The 22478-nt window shown below is 35.7% G+C and overlaps 2 protein-coding genes across 3 annotated transcripts in view; both read left to right on the top strand.

The window, feature by feature from the left end:
* The window catches only part of LOC124171819 (phosphatidylinositol 3,4,5-trisphosphate 3-phosphatase and dual-specificity protein phosphatase PTEN-like), a 111170-nt gene extending 97737 nt beyond the window's left edge, over positions 1-13433 (top strand). Inside the window, exons 11-12 of one of the 2 annotated variants that reach the window (XR_006867975.1) lie at positions 6010-6090; positions 10810-13433. Coding sequence is in view for 1 of the 2 variants with exons in the window: in XM_046551160.1 (XP_046407116.1) it covers positions 10810-10829 (20 nt within the window). In the remaining variant the exon portion in view is untranslated. The remainder of the gene's footprint in view (positions 1-6009; positions 6091-10809) is intronic. The other variant, XM_046551160.1, reaches the window with a different exon arrangement.
* A 7755-nt stretch (positions 13434-21188) lies between these two features.
* The window catches only part of LOC124170809 (general vesicular transport factor p115), a 45914-nt gene continuing 44624 nt past the window's right edge, over positions 21189-22478 (top strand). The window contains exons 1-5 of the mRNA XM_046549781.1: positions 21189-21400; positions 21497-21725; positions 21823-21991; positions 22073-22169; positions 22242-22443. Of these exons, the coding sequence (XP_046405737.1) occupies positions 21323-21400; positions 21497-21725; positions 21823-21991; positions 22073-22169; positions 22242-22443 (775 nt within the window). The 5' untranslated portion in view covers positions 21189-21322. The remainder of the gene's footprint in view (positions 21401-21496; positions 21726-21822; positions 21992-22072; positions 22170-22241; positions 22444-22478) is intronic.

The following is a 22478-nucleotide window of genomic DNA, read 5'->3' as shown; positions in this document are numbered from 1 at the left end:
TGCTAAGGACAGAACTCCACCGTCTTGAAAGGGTTAACTGTGGTAGATACAGAGAAGAGTATTGGGACTGAAGATGGTGTAGGGAGGTGAAGCTCAGTGAAAAAAAAACATTCACTCAAGAAATATTTGTTGGCATTAAAATTTTTATATTGGTATAAATAGCTGCCGCAAAGTTAATTCTGCTTTAGTTGAGTTTATTTTTAAAGTTTATTATTTCTGTTATAATTTGTTTTAAACTATGATTTCAGGGAGTAATCAAAACTTAATGAAATTAATTATGTACAACCATTGTCATTAATAGAGCAAGGTGTCATTGTTTTCAAAACTCAGTCTCTACATCCAGCATAACAAACTACATTTTCTGCTGAGCTTAATCCTTGGCTATTGCCTGTGCAGCTGTGGCTTGAAAGGGTCAGTTAGTCTTATCCCATTACCCAAAACTGCCTTCTCATGGTGTTCTTGTTATATCTCAGAATGACATGGTATCATCCCAACTCCTGAGGAAAGGCCACCAAATAAAGCAGAATTTCAATAGTTTTCAGGCTAAGAAGTAGTCTGCAATACCAAGACAAGGAATGGACATAACATATTTCCTGAAGATGAAATTATTTTTAAAAACAACTCAACAATTCCATGACCTGCATTTTCATTACTTTGTCCTCCAAAACAGCCATTGGATGTGTGTAGATATAAACCTTTGGCTCACATCCTTACTAGATACCTCCTCAGTTCCTTTAACACTCGCTCTCTCTTGTGCTGCACCTCAGTGGCAAACATCTCTTACTATGAGATCTTGGGGATCCTGTTCCTCAAGGGATGTTGTATATCGTATTTCTTGTAACCACTCCCAAGTCATCTGCGTAGGGTTAACAACCATCTAATTTAATGTGCTGATGAATTGTCATTGTAACAGTGTGTCATGCAATTTAAGGTTGCTAGTGGGAGAGCATGCAAATTCCCTTAACCTTCTCTGGAGTGACTGATTCAGAGTAGTGATTCTCAGAACCATCCCACCTGAAATATCTGAATTAGAGCTCTGCTAGTAGGGCCTGTCTTATATTTTCAGCGACTAATATCGTCAACTTACTCCCCTTTTCCCATATCCTTTTCTTACTTTCCATCTACCCCTCATTTCTTCCTTGCTAATCGACCTTTTTCACTCACCTACTGGAAGTGAAACACACTCCTAACTCAAGGAACTCTCATGCCTTCTCATGCTTACCAAATTCCCCACAACAAAGTGGTCTTTCTATGGAGTATCTGCCAGTCAGTGTACACTGATTAGCATTTGTATCACTCCTACTCTCAACTTCTATCTTCAATGAACATCACCTTCAATGTGCCAAGGGGGGCAGGTCGAGTCCCCTTTATACTATTCCTTCCAATTACCACCCCTATGACTGAATTCCATTCCACTTTAGGGTATAGGAGGCATATTTAAATTTTCTTAGTTTTCACAAATTACATCACTCTTTTCAACTTAGGTGAAACTTCAAGGCCAAAACATGACATAGTATGGCTGGTATAGCTGAAGGCTGACTACGGAGCTATCAGCTTTACTTAAGAAACATGGAGGACACAGGCCGAATGTATGAAAAACAAGTTAACCTAATTTTTAATTTTTATGTCGTAGTTTTCATTGCATAAAATCAGAGGATTTGGATAAATAGTGTAATGTCAAGATAACACACCCATTTTCTCTTAGGTTGTGATGGTGATAGGCACTGTGCGAGTGAGTCAGTTCAAATGCGAGTGAGTCAGTTGCGACTCAGCAGATAGAGCTGTGATGCGAGAGAGTCTTATTTGGTGAGTTGCGACTCCCTCCCCTCCGCAGACCGCACACGACTCCCTCCATGCACACTGTGCAGGATGGAGTCGTGAGTGGTAGAAGTCGGCTCCATGTGCACACAACTCCCTTCGTGCACAATGTGCGCTGGAATTGTGCGAGGCAAAGTCAAGAGTCCCCGCGCTCACGACTCCCTCAGCGCAAAATGTGCGCGTTGGAGTCTTGTGTGGTTGGAGTCGGACTCCATGGGGACACGACTCCTTTCGCGCACACTGAGCGTGTTGGTGTCGTGAGCGGTGGAAGTCAGACTCCATGCACACACGACTCCTTCCACAAACATTTTCCCTGTGAGGCTCATCGCACGTTTGGCGGGTCAAAGGGAGCACGTGGCACTTTTCGCGGGTAGCCCACTGCTCACCTTTTCATGCCGCTTGAAAGATTTTCCTGATTCCTTTTCTGGGTATTACTCTAAAGAATCTCACATGACTCTTCTCGTAATTCTCTCTCCTGCATGTTCCATGCATTGTGAAAGAAAAATGGTGGAAGACGCTCATGCATAAGTTTTCGGCAATGGCAAATTTATGAAAATAATAGAGACAAAAATGAAAATTTGTTCTAACACAAACAACTAAGTTTAATCGATGAAATTAATTATGAAATGTTAAAATGATCATGTACTTTCGGAGAGGATATTTTATTACTGCAGAATTTTTTTAATTGCTGTCATCTATAAGCACAGGAAACGGAATACATTATCCGTCTTCCATGAAAGATATAACATATCGGCAGAAATGGTTCCTCAGTTACATCACCTGGTAAACATTGTGACTATGAAATACGTGATTGATTTGAATACAATTTTTCAAATTGTGATCTAGGAAATCTTGCATTTTAAATGTTCGTTCAGAAATCCCCCCCTCACCACCTTCCCCTCTTCCCCTTTCTTCCACTACCCTCTTCCCCACCTATCTTCAACCTAAAAGCGCTTTGCTGAGTCGCACTGTGCGAGCAGCTCTCAGGATTGTGCTATGAGCGATGAGACAGCTCCGCAAAAAGAGTCTTGTATGCCATCACTAGGTTGTGATTTCCATGTGTGTCTTCAATCCTTTAAATTATGTAATCTGTGTATAAATTTAATCCTTACTACTTAAGCCTTTAATTTTAACCATCATGGTTGTCATTAGGTCATGATGTAACATATTTCCACTTCAACTTCTGTTTAATGATGTTGCAATTTTTTAATGAATCCAAAGGATAAATTATTGCAAGGAGGTTACTATTTGATAGAAGGCAACAAAAATTTTCCTATCAGGATCATCAAGTGAGGTGCTTACATCACCCAGAGTACATTTTGTGGCACCCATATTTTGAAAAACAAGGGCAAAGCTAGGAAATATATTATTCATAAGGTATTTTGTTTCCCAAACCTATCATGGGAAGAGTTTTAATCCCTAGACCCCTCCCATCAGCTACAGCCTGGTAATAATACTCAATGCACCCTGACATAGATTTTTTCACTTGTGAAATGTTATTATGATTTGTTTATTTACCATGAATAGATCAGTTACTGAAGAAACTATACCAATACATATATGGCAGATGCCAGATTTTCAATTACACTACCATTACCGCCCCTAATAATGGTTGACACAGTACCTATAAAATTTAAATGATTTACACATTGGGCTTTTGTTTGGCTGTTTACAATGATGGCAGATTTTCCCATCTTAGGAAATTTATCATCATCGCTCTTCTAAAACTATTATTATTATTATTATTATTATTATTCTAACATTGACTCATTGAAGTAAGTTGGAGCATGTGTACAAACTAGGTGTGAGGAGGGAAAGAGGTGTCAAGGAGTGGTGACCCACATGGTAAAAGCGCATGACAACATTGGCTTATCTACGAAAGAGTAAGGGCCGTCAATTTTGGTTGGGAATAGCTTAGGAAGTTGGTGATGGATTGGAAAATGGATATCTATCTTTATTTTTCAATCTCTAACGAAATTGGAAATTAGAAAAAGTTGGTGAACTATCCCATTGCTGTTTGAATTTCCTTCTTGCACTTGAATTCATCGTTGAGGATCAACTTATGATGTAGTTAAGATATTCCTTGGTTAATCGGTGCCTTTTAAAATGTATTTTGCAATATGAGCATGATAAAATGGTAGTGGCCTGTGAAAAAGAGAGAGGGAGAGGTGCATACCATTGCCCATTCCTGATCTTTCAGCATCTACCATGGTTTTTTCTTATTTTCTGAAATTTAAAGATTTGGCCTAGTACTTTTTCAATATTTTTTGATGGAAAATACAGTCTTAAGTGCCATCTCAATAGGGTAGTTTCCTTCATCAAAGAAACCGAAAGGCATTGATTGCGATTTGTTACCCACAATTACTGTATTCATAATATACAAATTATTTTGTTTTAGAAATACCGGTTTAGACGAATGGCAATGGTCCATTTTTATCCTCATTTGAAAAGGGCCAGATTGGCGCCCATGCGATGCCACTCCATGTGACGTCACAGGGACCTAGTTTCTATAGGAGAAGATAGGAGTTATACATCGTCTGAGATTACCAATGCATGCATGAGGCGCAGAGCTCAGGGAAACATGTCTTAATAATCACCAATTAAAACTGGCTAAGGTCGGAAAGTTTTCTTTGTTTGATAAGGTATTAATAAACCTTTTTTAAGCCAAGCGCTACCAGACAGCAAGGTACTCAGCTACCCTCTAGCATCCTGCGTCCTATCACCACTCAGAGCCTCGATCAAGGTCACCTCACAAGGCGGGAGGGGGAACCAGAAATACGTCACACGGAGAGATTTCCTTACCCGTCGCGTTTTCGTGCGCTTGAAAATTTTCTCTTTTCATTTAATCGCGAAAAATAGATATCGTCATTTAAAAATCTAAAAGCGTGAAATACGTACTCCAGGAGTAATAATCTTCCGATATAGGCAGTAAAAAAATAATTGGAAACCACCCTATTGTGTCATCAAGATGAAGTCTAGACCCAGTTACAATATTTAATCTCCCTGTTATCTTAGATATGATTGTAATTAAAATGTTGCTGCTGTTAAAAAAAATATTGATGGGAAGAGCATATATTAGAAGTTAATGAAAATTCTGAAGCCTGCGCATATCTCTCAAACTATTTTAAATTTCTTGTATCTTAACTTTGAATATAATGTGAAAAGTGGTGAAGTGATGAAAAACACTGGTTAACAGGATTTAATTGTGCAGATTTTTGTTGAGAAAAAAAGGTACTTTGATTGTATATTTTTTACTTCCACATAAGTAGTTTTATTCGTTCTTGAGTGTAAATAAGTTAAAAAGGATTTCTGTAACTAATTATCTTTACATAACACACTTTCTCTACACACTTGTTGCTCTTTCCCACTTTTTACACTTATCATCTTGAGGGACTTAAGCTGATTTCAAAAATAAAATTTTTCCTTTCCTGTATTATATTTGAGAAAGTATTACTGCTGCTTATGAAACACCACTCCATGATAATCTGAAATTCTTTAAGAATGAAGCTTTGAATACCAGAAAATGCATGAGTTTCATATTTTGACTTCTCTGGACTGCCTCTGCATACTATCGATGCTATTTTCCCTCTGCTAGCAATAATATTAAAGGAACCAAGGAGACATAATGCATATAGCTTTTGAATTTTGACATTCCTGGGTGATATATAGTACCAATGAAAGTGCATTCATTTACTGTTACCAAAGGTTTCAAACTGAAATTGGTTGTTGAGATGAAGAGTTAATTATCTATTTTTGATTCTTGGAAAGTAAATTTAAAATATTTGAAGTACTTTTTTGGGTATCTTTCATTGATAAAAGTGTAATGCTTTTTTGCTCTTTGGCTTGAGATTCTAATTGAAAATTTTATGTGATCCAGGGAACGCATTTATTTGGCTTTTATCAAAGAGAAAGCTGTGAAACATTTTATTTCATAACGAGAACTAAAATTTGATCATCAAAGCACACCAAAAGCAGGAAGAATTAGATTTAAGGATTATCATTCTCAGTTTATTTAACTATTATTTTGGAATGCTCGCTTGGGAGTATAAAGTATATTTTGAAAGTGAGAGGAATATATTCTGAGCTTAAGATAATTTGTTCATTTCTTTTTCAATTTAATTTAATGGTTTACTGCTAATCTGGCTAAGTAATAGCATTTTTGAGATTTATTTGCCTTTTTTTTATTTCCAGCAATATAAAATACACAATGAATGACCATTACACCTGATATGAAGATATCTATATTTAAAATTTAAATATTACTGTGCAAAGGTATGAAAATGAGTATTATTATTCATTCTGTCTCGTGAAGTGTGCATGTAACTGTGTGTATGGAAATTGGTACATTATGCATATGTTTGTGCTGGAGTATTAAACTTAAATATGTTGTTAACAATGAGGAAAAAGAATAATTTTTTGAGGTTGGAATAATATTTGGGTGATAGGAGGGGAAAATAACCTCAGATGGTAATATAACCGTCTGTTTAGTTAGGTTTTCTCAAATTTGGGAGTGTAGAGCATGTATTAGTTCTGATGCATGGGGGCATCAGAGGTTCCCATGGAGTCAAGGATAGGTAAGGTTTGGTGACTAGAGGCCTTCCGTACTTTCCCTCCTTCACTGCACTGGCAAAATTAAATGTCTATACTGGAGAGAACCGAGTCTGGCTATACTTGACTGCTTTCATCTCGAGTCCATAGTCAGCATGAACACCACATTCAGCAGCTGTGTGGGCGTCCATGTTCGTTAGCCGGGGAATATCAACGTGTATTCATGCAGTTCCTTTAGTATTTTTTGGGGATTAAGATAAGATTCTATTGTTACCTGTTACAAAGTGTGTGCAGACCACCATATTTACTCCATTGCTACAAAATCATTTGGATATGATATTCGCATATTTTAAGTCATTATTTTTTCCACACTTTGATCACATTATCTCCACTAATTCAGCGTAACTGTATCACACGGCTATATTTAAGTGCATTTCAACGTCATCAGCGAACAAATTTATCCTCTATGTACCTGGGATTTTGCATTATATTGCTTTCAGGTAAACTCTGACATTAGGGAAAACATAAAACATCTGTAGACCGAAAGACTGGTTATTGTGGAAGTTATTTTTTGTCTTCAAGTCTTTCAACGTTGTATTCATTCATTATATTTAGCTTTGAAGTGATGCTCTGGATGTAATATTTTGTGGAATAATGCCTAAAACTACTTTTATGCCTTCTGTTTGAGAGATAGCCATGGATTTCCCTTTTAAAAACCTGAATATATTCCAGTATTCCCATGCCTGCAAATGTTGAAGGAGTGACTTAAAGTTGCAGGAGGGACCTTTTCAGCTCCAAAAGCTTTATGCAGAGTCTGAGGAGTCCTTGGCCTAATTAAGAGCTCCCCATCTGTTTCTCTGTCAAAAAGACAACTCCCATCCTGCTATGGAGGTAGATTTGCTGGGCTTCACTGCGGGCACAGAGTGCATCCATAGAATTTGAGCACAGTTGAATTCACTTCATTTAGTTGTTTTACTTTATCTTTGTGAATAGCATTCAAATGGCTGTGAAGTTTAGTTGTCATAAAGTTTTGTGTGAAAGCAAATATTGTCAATTTAACGCCAGCAATAAGCACTCAACAGGTTTGAAAATAACCATTGTATATGTTTCATACTGCATTCATAAATCCTTATCGTGATTGTTGTTCTTGGATTATTTAAGCTTTTTAAATAAATACCTCGTCATTCACTAAGATTTTATATGTGTCATTCACTAAGTTTTAATATCAATTTTAATTTACTGAGTGGGATTAATTTTTACTCCCAATCTTTCACTTCTTCTCCTGGAAGCTTTAGGAGTGAGTGTGTTTTGGCTATCTTTCACTCATATATTGGGAAATCAGTTTTCATATCCCCAATGTGAGGCTGATTTGAATGCCCTATCTGGCCATTGGCTTTGAAGGGGTCCTTTCCAAACAGATTCCTCCGTAATAATCCTCTGTCTTAGCCAACAACCTTGTTTTTTCAAACGTCATGTTATGGACTCTAGGAATGCTATAACTATACTCTATATAACTATAACTCTAGGATGCCCGAGGAAAGTTTTGAATGGTGGTGTGTATGCAATTTTGTTTGCAAAAAATGGTCAGATTTTGGCCTGAAGACCTCGTTTCAACTACAGGGAAATTCTCCAATTACCATAGGCACTTAACTTCACCATGAAACAAAAAAATGTTATGAACGACAAAAATGTATCATTTGATTTATGGAAGTGCAGTAAATTTCCTCTTTTAGTTGGAAATACAGAGGTGCTGTGACCTTACTTCTATTATGACTTGTTAGTCTCTGCGGAGAAAATCGAGTGTTCCATCTTTAGTTTTATGCTGGTAATTCTTAATATATTCCATATCCATTGCTGATTTCTGCTGTAAAATATAGGTTTAAATAATTATTTCACTATAATATTTTGAAAATAAAAGTAAAAAAACCTCTTTCCCACTTACTATAGGTGCTACTTTAATTTTAAATTTTTATGAGCATTTTTTAAACTAACTTATTATTAGTGAATACAGCTAGCAAGTATGGCCATTGTTAAAAATTACTAATTTTGTATCAAGATCTTTACCCTCTTTTATTTTTGCTAGGAAGATTTGACAGATCTTTAGTATTTGAGAATCTTAGGAGCCAGATTTGAGGATATATAAGAGTCATTCTACCTCCAATTAAAAATACCTGGTTTTTCGATCGCCTGTAAGGATTACCAGGAATAAATTTGTATCATCAACATATTTAAAAACTAACGAAATATACTTTATAGACGATATTGCTGAATCTAATTATTGTAAAACCAGTGAGTCACTGATAAATCTCTCCATTAACCAAGGAGGCATGTAGGCCCATCATATGGCTAATGTTTATTACACGTCATTATCAGTGCTGTAGCAGTTGAAGTACCCACACAAGAAGTGTAACTTTGTTTCTGAGGCCAAATGCAGATTCTGATTTGAGGCAATGGAGGAGATTGGAGGTGAAATTTAGAAGTAATGAAGGACTTGGGAGGGCCATCAGAGTGCAAAAGGAAGGAGGAATAAAACTGGTAATTTTAGGTTCAGAGCAAAAATATGAATTTTGCTCATCCATTACTTGTCATTTTATTTGCTGATAAGAGTTCCTCCCGAGTCCTCCAATCCTGATAGGTATTGTATAAAAATGCTTCACAAACCCCAACTGAACAACTAGCATATCTGCAGATTTTTCACTTCTTCCTGTGTTCTCATTTAGGGTGTTTCTGTTCTTCCTTTGAATTTGTTAGCTATGGCAGCATTTTTTAGTTCACTATCTGCTTCTGTTTGTTTTAAAAATTTTCTTTGGGTTAATGTTGCAGTTTGTTATTACAGCCATGTGGTCACATTGCATTGGAATTTGAGGTAGCTGTAATATGTCTAATATTTTACACTTCAATTTTTTAGCATAATCTATTTGAGCTGTTCTGGAATCGATAGGAGCTTTCCATGTATTTCTTCTTCAGAGGAACTGTATTCACAAAATTCAAAAAATTATTATCCAGTTTCATTTGTTTTGCCTACTCCAATTTTCCCCTGGCATAACTTGTTTAGGCTGGCACCAACTGTCTTCTTCAAGTCATCTTTTATGATTATATTCATGTTTAACCATTCTTGACCATAACCACCTATTTTCCACATAGGATATTCAATCTCATCTTTTTATCAGGGCTAAATGGTTGATGGGGCTTGATGCTGGTTATGTATCTCCTACTGTTGATGACTCCAAATCATTCAATCAGAAGTCACCTTTGTCTGAGCACTTGATTTCACTTAAACTCTGGATGTGTATGGAGAATTGGTCTCAGGCTGGCTGATGTGGTGCCAACGGTGTGGATATGTAATCTGAACAGAAAATCACATGAACAGAAGCCTGAGAACAATTCTCCCCTGTAATACGCCAAAAAAAGTCTCCTCGTGTGTTTGGATGTCTAATTCAATTTCTTTTATGTTTGTTGTTTTATTTCGTTATTCTTATTTAAGTAATGGGCAAATGTTTCATCTTTGGCCTATTCCAATGGAGAGAGATCACGATTGGTGAAAAAATTTTGTGTTCGAGGTAAAGTTATGTTTAAGCATGTATCTGGAGAATAGTCACTGTTCTGGGAAGCTGATATTGCTATAAAAATGCCACTGCTCCTCCTGGATATTATTATTGTACCCCACTTTGTTTTATGGAAGTTTATTCCTCATATTATTTCATAAGGAAAACATATGGAGGGTAAGTTACCCTTCTTACAACTGTTACAGCAGTTAGGTACCTAAATTGTTGAAATTGAATTGAAAAGTTGGTTATTGAAGGTAAAAAATTGAGCTATCCAGTGATATAAATTAATAAGTAGCACATAACCAACTTTCAATTCAACAAGTAAAAACCTTAAGTTTTTGTGAAGGACATACATTTTTTTACTGATTTATTACCATATTGTAATATCAACTCCTTACCCTGTTTACATTTTTCTTTCAATTTGAATTTCTTTTCGTTATGTTTTAAATATATGACATTGGTAACTCTATAGTATATTTAATTTTATGCATATGACTGGTGCCCATGGTGGCGGATGTATGCAAACAAACACTAGATAAAATCAAAATTTTTTGAGGTTGCCACTTTGTATAAAGGTATTTATTTATATTCTCCGATATATTTTCCTACTTAAACAAATTGAAATAGATATTAGCTCTAAAATTAGGGCCAATTTACATTCTTTTGGTGTATTAAAATGCAGTGGAAGATCCAGAAAGGGGCTACGATGGGCTATTACAGCCCCCCTCTTGGGTATCCAATTTACATGGGATAATTTTGTTCGGATTCTATTCATTCCTTATACTTACCTGTTTTATGCTGTAAAGGTAACCTATTCACCCGATGAACAGCAATTAGGTTTAAATTGTTATATTAAAACCTTGTTTTAAAATTTTCCATTGAATTTGTTTTTCAGGGGAATCAACATACCTCTGAGGAAAGCCAGTGGGGGAAGGAGGGTTCCAGATCGGAATGTTGCTGCATTTAATTGCATAAATTGGTGCTTGAATGTCCAATTCTTTTTATTCCATTACTTTAGGATCCTGTGCTTTTATGAACCATGTGTGAAGCTACAAAAAGTGCTTTATAATTCAATATCTGTGTCTTGTTTCCATATGGAAGCAAATAGTTCCAAAAAAATAGAATTTTAGATGAATTTAGTTCATAAGTGCCTTAGATTGCCTTTTCAAGGGTAAGGACTCTAGCAACCAGTTAATGAATGCCATTCTTTCATCATTAATGTATACCATGGTTTAAAAAATATTAAGCACAGGAAAAGTTTGTCTTTATAGTTCATTAAAATTGTTATGCATGTATATTTCAATATTTGTTCTGATTTGTGCCATATGGCAATCCAACTACAAGCAGAAAGGAGAAAATTTACTGGAGGGAATCAGCCTTAGCTCGTTTATGTTGCTGCACAAATCAAAAAGACTGCACAGATTGTAGTACAAGCTGCATGAGACAAAATATTTCTTTAGATTCTCTCCTTCTTTGTTGGTCTCCATGCTCCAACCCTCTGTTATTTATTGGTGATGGATAATATCTTTGTTTGACCTTTCTCTGAAATTTCATGAATCATGAGAGTTCAAGAGTCAGACAGTGTTATCCAGTTTGTAATCCTCAGATTTATTTACATGCAAGTGATTGGTCATCATATTCTTGTTCCTCATCAATATTGCACTATTTGTTGAAGTAAGGGTACCTGAGATTTTGCTGTTTTCAACATTTAGTGGATAAAGTGGAACGTTTGAGAAATCATTAAAAAATTAGAGATCGAAGGGATTTGAATCCCTTTGCTCTGGTGTGTCAACCAAATGTTATCTGTTTGCTCGAAGTAATTTACCTTCCATTGATTTTCTCCCTTCATATTTGATTCACTGCAATGGTATTAGAATTAATATTATAAGACTGCAAAACTGAATTCAATATTTCTTACTGTCTCTATTTACTTGCATGAGATGTGAAAACCTTGTGCATAATTGTAATACAATATACTCTAATGGTTGCTTGTGATATTATGACAATGGGCAGCCTGATTGCCATAAGTAACATGTTTCCTCTGTGAGTGAAATTTTTATACGTGGGCCACACCACAAAGTATTGTTTGGGCAATTAACAGAAATTCTGCCTGTTAGTATGAAGTCTTAAGTTAAAGGCAATGATATTCTGCCATGGTTACTTGTACCAAATGCCCATAATTTTTGATCCTACATAGTACAAACATTATGTTTGATCTCATATAGGGTTGCTGCCGTAGAATAATTTATATTTCTTCCATTTTTTTTCAAATTAGTCATTAACAGATTTGATTTTAAATGAGATTTATTGTGATTTCAAGTATTAATTGAATCAATTGTTTTATTTGCCATGTTTTAATTCTCATATTACTTTTAACAATATATGTTCCTGTTATAATGCCTTGAAAGGTAGGAAGGCAACCCCTATTTTTAGTGATGATGTAATAGGTTCAATTTTACTAAAGTAATGTTTCTTGTTATTAAGTGTTTTTGTGTATTACTGAGTGTTTAATTAAATAACAATTCAAAATTATTGAAAGGGACTTGGAAATAGTGTCCTTATTTTTGTCAAATTCTTTCAATGTCTCTTCTCTTCAAAGATCTCATTAATTACATAGTTTGCTAAGTTCACTAATGCTTCTATTTTAATAAATTGAACTGGAGTGGTCATTATAATGCTGCATTTTTTTATGTCAGGGATAGAGCTTGGGCATGCTGCCCAAATTGTTGGAATATAATTTTTGAAAGACATATTGCCATAGTTTTATATTTGTTGGGAACATTTTTCCCTTATTTAATATCTACAATCTCAGGCTATTAAGCAGAACTTGTAATTGCATTACATTGATTCTAATCATCATCAAACTCCACCTTTGGATAGGTCTCTCTGAAATCTCAGTAAGTTCCTCAACATCTGTTGATCATTACTTGATCCATATAGGGGCATCTTAGATAGCATTTGGTAGTTTAGGGTATATTTTTCTACATATTTGCCTGTAATGTTATAAGACAATTATATGGTAAGAAAAAATGTGCAAATTATTTAAGTAAGATTTTTGTTAGATGTTTATAGGGCTATGAAAAATATTCATTCAAGAAATTTTTGTTTTCCGGCAAGGGAGACTTTCTAGGTCTGGCAAATCAAGGTTAATCTCTCATTGCATTCACGAATAAATTCGTTAGATACTTGCCATATTGTTTTCAAGGACACTAATTTCTGATGAAATATTGTAGCTATTGAACCTGTTGATTGTAATTTTAAATTATCTATCTCTGCTCTATGTTTCTGTTAATGATTTTTCTTGAAATTTGTTGTGTTCACTCTTGTTTAATTTATACTCAGCAGTGTTAGAACTGAAAATGAAATTATTCCTTCAGTGAAACATGTTGTTGTACATGTTTACCCTGTAATGTATTTATTATGCAAACAACAATTATTATTATAAGAAAATGTTAACTTTCATAGTTTATGTATGTGGTATTTGTTGCACTTTTTCAATAAAGAAACTTTTTGCAGGTATGTATGTGCCAATGAAATTTATTGATCTATGTGATTTAAAAATCAAAAATTAATTTAAACCATTCTTCATCTGTCTGGAAAATAATGAAATTAATTTTGAAAAGTGTAATGTGAAACTTTCTAAAATATTTTTGTTCTGTTAAAACTTTGGCTGGTTAAAATTTTACTGTAATTTTTTTATTTTTAAATAATAAAATTAAATCAAATTAACATTTCCATTTTCAATGAGCTTTGATTGTATGTAATACTGACTCATTGTCATCCTTCCCTTGCCATCTACGTATGATTTTCTCATGAAATTGAAAGTTATTTAAAGTTCTTTGTTGATTTTTGGTGGTAATCAGTACATCAGGAGGTAATAGCATTCATTATTGTTTTTAGCCAACTAACAAATATGTGTATGCTGGCCCAGTATTTTTATATTGCTTAGAATGCAGGTCAGGATGTAAGGGCATGTAATCCTAAACTATTAAGGTTTAATGAAATCTATTCCTTTCAGTTATCTTACGGAGCACAATCCACTTTTTTAGTTTCTCCTTGTATTTTAGTATATTCTATGTCGTAATATCTCTTTTAGAATTTTTGCTGAATATTAAATATTACGATACTGCTTTGATATTTGTGAATGACTCCGTTCCTCAAGAATAATAAAATCACTCATAAATGTTATTATTGCATGTGGCCTAATTCACACTATAAGAAAGTGTGAAGATGAAAAATCCAGTATTAGTGATACAAAAGTGGATAGAAAGCTTATCTCTTAAAAGAACCCTGCAGTGAGTGTGTGTATATATTTATTGAAAAAGTAGTATTTGGAATCAAAAATCTCTGTGGGCCAAGTGTGACAGAGAGTTGCATTTTTACTTTTCCTCTGGGATAAAGAAATATACACAGGGAGAGCAATATTTACTGGGTCAAACTAGTTTCATATAAAGAACCCATAAAAAAAGGAAGAATTTTCAGACGGAGGAAAACCAACTCTAACAAATAACTGAGAGAATAATATAGAATTTTTGCATGAAAATATTCATCCACAAAATTTTTAAAAAATCCATAGAGATATATTTTAAGGTTGTTAACACTTTCCTGGAGACTTCTCGGCTTTCTAATTTTTTTGGAAATTTATTAAACATTATGCTGCTCATAGTGATATGGCCAGTTTTAAGACATTATGTTATGTCACTGCATAGTTAATGTCTGTTTCTTGTGAAGTAGGTAGTAATGAATGTCCTGATTTTGGACAACAGTCTATGTACATTTCATATTCTCAAAATGGTCCATATGTCATACTATATGCTGGTTGGGTCAGTCAGGGAGTATGTATCTTTATCCCACCAAGCTGAATGTTTTGAGTTATTTTTGAGATGGTGGGCTATATTTCTTGTGCAGATGATGGAAAAATTTATCATCATCATTGGTCAACAATCATAAGATTGGTTTGATGCAGCTCTCCACTCAATTCTCATATCAGCTAACCTTTCACATGTACGCATTTCTTCTCTTTCACATCTTTCGTTAGCTGTTCCATATAGTATTTTGTTCAAGGTCTTCCTTTTCCGTTCTTTCCATCTACTTGCTCTTTGGCGATTGTGTTCATCAGGCCATCATGTCTCCAGTTGTGGCCTATAAGGTTTTTCCATCTTTTTATTAAGGTTATCATGAAGCTTCTCTCCTACTTCGACTCCGACTTCCTCATTACTAACTCAGTCGATCCATTTGATCCTCATCATTTCGAAGGCCTCTATCTTTGATTTCTCTGCTAATGTGTCATTGTCCATGCCTCACTTCCATGTAGGAGCATACTCCAAGTATAGGTTTATAAATTGTTTCTTTACTTCCATATTTAAGTTTCCCACTGTAAGCAGGTATCTCTTTTGGTGGAATGCTCTCTTCGCCTGGGCTATTCTGCTGATAATTTCTTTCTTCTCCCGTCACTAGCTATCTAGCTTCCCAGATAACGAATTCATCCACCTCTATCAGTTTTGCTTCCCTATTTTAATGTTAGTCTTGGCTTCTTCTCTTCTGCTGCATACTAATATCTTGTTTTTTTGTGTTTATTTTCAGTTGATATTTACCCATTATCCTACCCATATTAACCAGAATATTTTTCAAATCCTTCTGTTTCTGCTATGATGGCTAGGCATCATGGCTAGAATCATAGGCAAATCCTAGCATGCTAGGGCACTTAAGTACTGTTAGCCCGTTTGAAATGTTACATCATTTTAAACAGATAATTTATATAAATCACTCACCTATATTGCAAAATATATGGTGTTCCTCAGAAAATTTGCACTCCATTGATTTGTATCAGCTAGATGAGACCAAAGTAAATATAGTAAATTATAAAAGAAAGACATTATCTTAATTATTCATGCAATGTACCTTTTAAGGTCATGGATTGCAATAATTATTCTTCTCACTATAATACTTAGAGGATTATTTTTTTTTAACCTGGTCCTGAACTTAATATTCTTTTATTGATTTTCTGTAGTAATCGTGGACTAATGATTTTTCTAGCTTACCTTTGTGAAAGGCAAATGACAGATGCCTGGTATTATTTCTCGCATACAACAAACTCTCTACTGTAGTTTGATTTGAATGTTTTCTTCCACATAGTCATCACTCTCGAGGCAAGAGTCCTAATGATTATGGTAATGGCATCATCATTATGGAAATATATTGTATCAATTCACATAACATTTTATTTGCACCAAGGATGAAAATCACCATGAAAATCTCATTTGACTTAGCCAGATTTCATGAATGTGAGTCAGTTTTGCTGTGAGTTTGAATACCTAGCCATCTTCTTCCCAGGCAAATTTCATATTGGTTTTAGCAAAATAGATCTTGAAGTGCCAAGCCCACACTGTGACACATGAGGCAGAGGTTGTGCTTACCAAGCTTCATCAGAAACTCTACTTTGTCACTATTCAGCAAAAAACATTTTTCAAAACACTACATATAACAAGTAACTTTGTAAGCAGTCTCATGCATGGGTTTTATCATTTTATTATTGATTTAGTGTCAGCCAACATATCCCTTAGATTTGGATATTTGCAGAGCTAATTGGCTAATTTCCCAGGGAATCATAATAGAATGGCCTGCATTTACATTACAGTAGTAGTTATTAACTTTATTTATTGTAGCTCATGTTGTTAACTTCCAATACTTAATGGCCATTACAGGATTTATCATCCAAAATGAAAGGAGCTATGCATTGTATGGATGTACATATCTCTTTTTCAAATACTGTGGGAAGTTTAAGTACACAGTTCAGTAACCGAAAGCTCAAACTAACATTAAAACTAACAACTGCATTATATTTGTATGGAAAATAGAAAAAAGTTAGAAATGAAGTAGTAGTGGATAATTATTAAATTCCTGACACCTCTTCTTCTATGACATAAAATTTAATGGAAATAAATTTATTGGTTGATGCCGACTTGGGGGGGGGGAGGGGCAGATAGGTGCCGGTAGTCTGAAGTAGACATTCCTCAAGCAGCAGATGATATTCATCAGATATCTAAATAAGGTTGAAATATCCTAAACACGTTGTTATTACATGATAAATATTTTGACAACATTACAAAGATATCCTATTCATAGCTGGATTTAGGGTAGAGGGCACCGGGGCACATGCCGCCGCCAGACCCTCAAAAATACACAAATTTTTATGTGGTTATAATTACGTTCCTTTTTTGTGTATTACGGAGCCTCAATCATTTATTTAATATAAACAAGTAATTAAAAGAAGGAGAATATTTTGTATAGTAACTTTTGTACATTGTTTTTAATCTCAAGTATGAGAAGATCGTTTTTCCTGTCAGACTCTTGTGCATCCCCCCCGAAAAAAATCCTGGGTCCGCCCCTGATCCTATTTGTTATATCCATTGTTGTAAAAATAATGTATGTCCAATGGTGAATGTCGCTGCAGTGTTGTTTGGCAGGTCCTTTGGATATTTGACAGACATCCATACAATGTTAACTAGATTAACGTGGATATTACATGGGTGTCATACTTTAATGCCAACCATTGATCGCCCCCATCTTCCTATACACTCTCTGGGAACAACCTGTGGCAGGAGGGGGAATACCCTGAACTGACCACATGCAGATTTTGCAAATTTATTAACTTTTCAATTTGAAACATTTTTCATATCACCATTAAATCAATTATCTCGCGACATGAATGAGTGTCTTTTGATTGATTACCTACGATGAAAATTTTGCTATTTTGTGTAAAATTTTGCATAGGGAATACACCTATTAAACTGCTGAGTAGATAGTGAGGGGGGTATTTTTTTTTGCAGTAATTCAAAATTCTATGCAGTTTTTTGCAGTCATTGAATGACACCAGATATCAGAAATTTATTAATTTGTTTAATTTTTCATTCGATTACCTTCTACAATAGGGAACTTGCATACATTTCAGAAACAGTTGTGAGCTCCAAAATCATGTAGAAATACATGTTTGCGTTTCACAGTAAAAAGGTTTAATTACTTTTTGATGTCGTTAGCGATATTTTATTCATTAAAGTTCAAGAGAATTTTCAAATACGAGTGGGACTCGAAAACGCCCGATGATTGGCTAGCGGCAAATTGACGTCATAGTTCAGTACGAGGAAGCGAAGGAAGCAGCATAGGCATTTGGACACAAGCGACGGCTTGGTTGTGAGGCATTTCTTAGTTCCAGTACAGTGAGTCCTCGTTTAACGTTCCTGAAAAATGTGACGATAAACGAAATGACGTTAATCGAAACATATATCCCATAAGAAACAATGTTAAAAGTGAATATCGGCTTCTATACGCGAAAAAAATTTAGCGTATCATATCTGGGGCATTTTTTACGATGGGAATTCGATATGGTGGTCGCCCGGGCAACATCGTCGCAATTAAAGGATCCAACCGATGTGCATCTGAAATGTTTTATAGTTCATAACAAAGTGAGACTTGCGTATAACATTGGCGAAAGCGTATACTCATGTGAAATGTGTATTCTTTTGGCAGTCCGGTAGAGAGTCTTACGCGGTGAACTTATTTCCACCTCGAAGCTGTCGATGATACTTTCAACTTAAAAATACCTTGCCTGGAGGGCGACAGGAAGCTCTGAGGAAGCCAGACTATTAATGTTTCAATTTAGTAGCGATAATATGGACGAACTTCCAACACAATCTACCATCTTGTAACTCAAAACCCCGAAACCACTTCCTATTCTGCAGAAAGAATCGGTCAATCGCATTTCGAATAATATAATAAATACAACGTCTTCAGGTGTTAATAAGTTACTTTTGTAATTAGAAGGCCTTCCTAAAGTAACATTAACATTTTAATATTTTCCAAACAGAGTCTTTAATACATTTTGGGAGCTTTTCTCACGATATATCTGAAACCTACTCTAAAGGCGAGCTCATCGTCATTGCGATCGGTTGTCACTTAAAAATTCCGTATCGGAAATCCTAGAGGGATGACCTTCGACGATGACCATGGTCATCGTCGAGAGTGCAGGTGATCATGCATGATCACCTGCACTCTCACTATCACTGGAACCCGTGGTGAAAATATCATCCCAATCCAATTTCTATTTGGTTTTAACTGGGAAAGAGCAACATAGAACTGCACATTCTTTGGACAACTTTGGGTTTGACTTTCCCTCGAACATCCCATTTCCCCTGTGGTGCACATCAGTCCTATCTTTATACGATAGCCTAACAACCTTTAAATGGATCCTTGGTTTATCCTGACAACCAACTAAATGGAAATTGCTGATCCACACGTCTTCCTCTATCTCCACAGTTTCCAAATCAAGGGCCGCGGAACATTCCTCATTGTGACTCAACTTTTTCTGAAAAGCAAGCCGGCGTAGAATAAAATCAAAGAATGCTGCGATTCATTTTTTGTGACCACCTCTGGATTCCATTCTTTTTCCATCTACAACTTCCTTTATCTTTGGGACAAGACGATGTTTAAATATTTTCATTAATTTATAACAAAATACAAGTTCTAAAAATACCCAAAAGCCATTTTATTAATCCGCACTGACGAGTGTAAATTAATGTGGAAGATGAATGCTGTAGACGTAGTAGTTTTCCTTAGGTTGAGTTGCAAAGTTCATGAAGTTGACAAAACGGCTAATTTTTCGGTGCGCGGAGTCATTTATATTGCACTGGCCGTGTCTATACATTTTTCAATTTTTTTGTAATAAAATAAATCAGAATTTAGGATAAAATTTCCTTTAAAATGACATATAGTTCATTATTATAGCATGCAGTGAAGCCAGGGTATAAATTTGCAAAGTACTGCGGCACATCATTTTGACGCCGACAGTAGAAGAAAACGCTGTCTTCTTGGCTGGCACTCGAATGCATGAGGATCAACGTTGTTCTGTATTTTCATATTTCCTCTCTTGATTTTAAACATCATGGAATTTTCTATGTCCTTCCGTAACTGAAATTGAACAAGTGCCATAAATAATTTGAGTCCATCATAACCATCGAGAAACACCTATCTCGATTTTTGTTGTGAAGTTGAGTTTTTATTCTACGGCGGCCGAATTATCGAAAAATCTCAGTTTCAAGTTATTCAGTCAATGAAATATGGAAATATTATTTATATTAAAGTTATCTTCGCTCACATAGCGCACGGGTTTATCATTCCGATTATTATACTCTTATTTTTCCGTAACGCTTATCCCGACAGACGGCATGCATCGAGGCTTTTCTTCTAATTTCCTCCGTGGGAATGCAGACGAAATTTTTTTCTGGGGTGTTATTGCACAGAGGAACAATGCACCACTTGTAATTTTTCCTTATTTCAGCCATGTTCTCCTTTAAACGCAACGTGGCTCTTCCAAACCTGCAGTTACTGGGCTTGGATCTTGGACTCGTACTGAACTATGACGTCACGGCCAAAGATTAGTGGGGGCGGTATTTTTTAGCCCGCGAAACTCGGGAGACTTTTGGGAGTCATTTTCTAGGGTAAAAACTGAATTTTAAGCGGAAAAAAGTATATTGCGGTACTAAGTGTTTACTGTAGTATATCAGCATACTGTTTATAAAAAGTATGCAATTTCCCTATTATGTATAATTTATTTGATAATGACGATTTTTATGATGAAGTAACTTTTTTCTGCAATATCAACAATAGCCTATTCTAGTGGTCTAGCACTTGATTTGTGAAAGGGGTTTCATGGATCCAAATAATGCTCACTACAGTTGACATACTGATAAACGAACTACTCAGAGAAACTTATTTCAATAGCTGGTGCCACTTCTGAGTCTTCCGGTTGTGTGTGTCGCCTTCAGCAAGCTTCCCTCTTTCGAACCATGTGCACCCTTTGTGAATAACAGTATTTGAACTGAAGTTATGGCGCGGAAACCTCCCTCTATTTTTCTATATTATTATAAAGGCCGTATTTGACGATTTTAATGAAAATCGTGCCCGCATTGAAAGTATTTCTTGGTCGCATGCATAGCTGGCGAAAACCACTTTTGTTTATTTTTACTCTGTTGACAAGATATCCATTCGCCTACGGAAATTAGAATGCATGTATAATGCAGCAAAATATGGAAACTTTTATTGACCCAAAAGTTTATTGAATGCCCTTCTCAAGCTATTTAAAAGTGGGTTACAAATTACGGAACCACTGTCTGTATTCAAATTTAGCGGCAATTAGTCAACCTCACGCAACGCTATCTAGCGTCTGGATTTTTGACGACGTAGACGTCAAGGGGAATTTGGCGAAACAACGTGGTTATTACCACTCTATACTATCCATGGTCATAGACGTTGGATGAATTGACAGTAGAAATTGGTGGAAATCGCAGTCTGGATGGGCCGAAGACGTGTGAATTTGTACCTTATCGTAGCCTAAAAGGAATGTTGTCGTTGAAATGGAGTATTTCAAAAGCGGATTGAAATCCGTGCTTGGGTCACAGCCGCAAGACAGTCAGAACACTGGAGCTGAGACTGTTTGTTTATATTTTAATGTTTTTCTCCTGATTTCCTCGTATTCAGTAATTAATTCTATCATGTTTACGTTGACATATGCCTTTGTTTTGATCTAGGTGGAAACACTAATTGCCCGTGTTCAACATTCCACGTTATTAGAGGACAGGCGAGATGCATGTAGAGCTATTAGAGCTCTCTCCAAAAAGTACAGGGTTTATGTGGGTGCTCATGGTATGCACGTTCTGCGGCAAGTTCTCGAGAATGATAGGAGAGACAATGAAATAGTATCCTATGCCCTGGGCAGTCTGTGCAATGTAATGGATGATAACGCTACGGAAGATCAAGGTGAACGTTTCCTTCGTCCTGATAAATGCGTTCAATGTTTAGAATCTTTTATTTCTCTTGTACGTTTGCCATAATCAGTTCATTGTAACTGTTTAAGACGGCGATTCCGATGATCCAGCAAGACGTGAATCTGTTGGGGAGCAGTTCACAGAAATATTTATTAAGCAACCCGAAAATGTTGGCCTCATTCTTGGGCTAATGGAAGAGTACGAATTCAACGTTAGGTGGCCTGCGGTGAAATTATTTACATCGATGTTAGCGAACAAGTAAGACTGTTTTTAATGATACCTGTGTTTGTTAATTATATTTGTGTTATGGTCGAAATTAATGCATTCACTTTTATTTAGGCCCAAAGAAATTCAAGAGATAGTTCTTGTAAGTCCGATGGGGGTTTCGAAGTTAATGGATCTCTTGGAAGATAACCGAGAAGTTATACGTAATGATGTTAGTTTTTATTTTATTTGACCTGCTTGAATTATTCTTGCGACAAAATCTTACACTCGTCTGTTTTTGCAGGCCCTATTGCTCCTCATCAAGCTTGCCAAAGGTAATGCGAACATTCAAAAAATTGTGGCATTCGAGAATGCCTTTGATAGAATTTTTGATGTAATAAACGAGGAAGGTTATGCCGATGGAGGAGTCGTTGTTGAAGATTGCCTATTACTTCTTCTCACCCTTCTCCGGAACAACATCTCCAATCAAAATTTCTTCAAGGAAGGTATAGTTTTGCTCTGTAGAGCTAGCTAGCTAGCT

This window comes from Ischnura elegans, chromosome X (assembly GCF_921293095.1).
Source record: "Ischnura elegans chromosome X, ioIscEleg1.1, whole genome shotgun sequence".
Lineage (NCBI taxonomy): Eukaryota > Metazoa > Arthropoda > Insecta > Odonata > Coenagrionidae > Ischnura > Ischnura elegans.
This window is presented reverse-complemented; position numbering and strand designations above follow the sequence as displayed.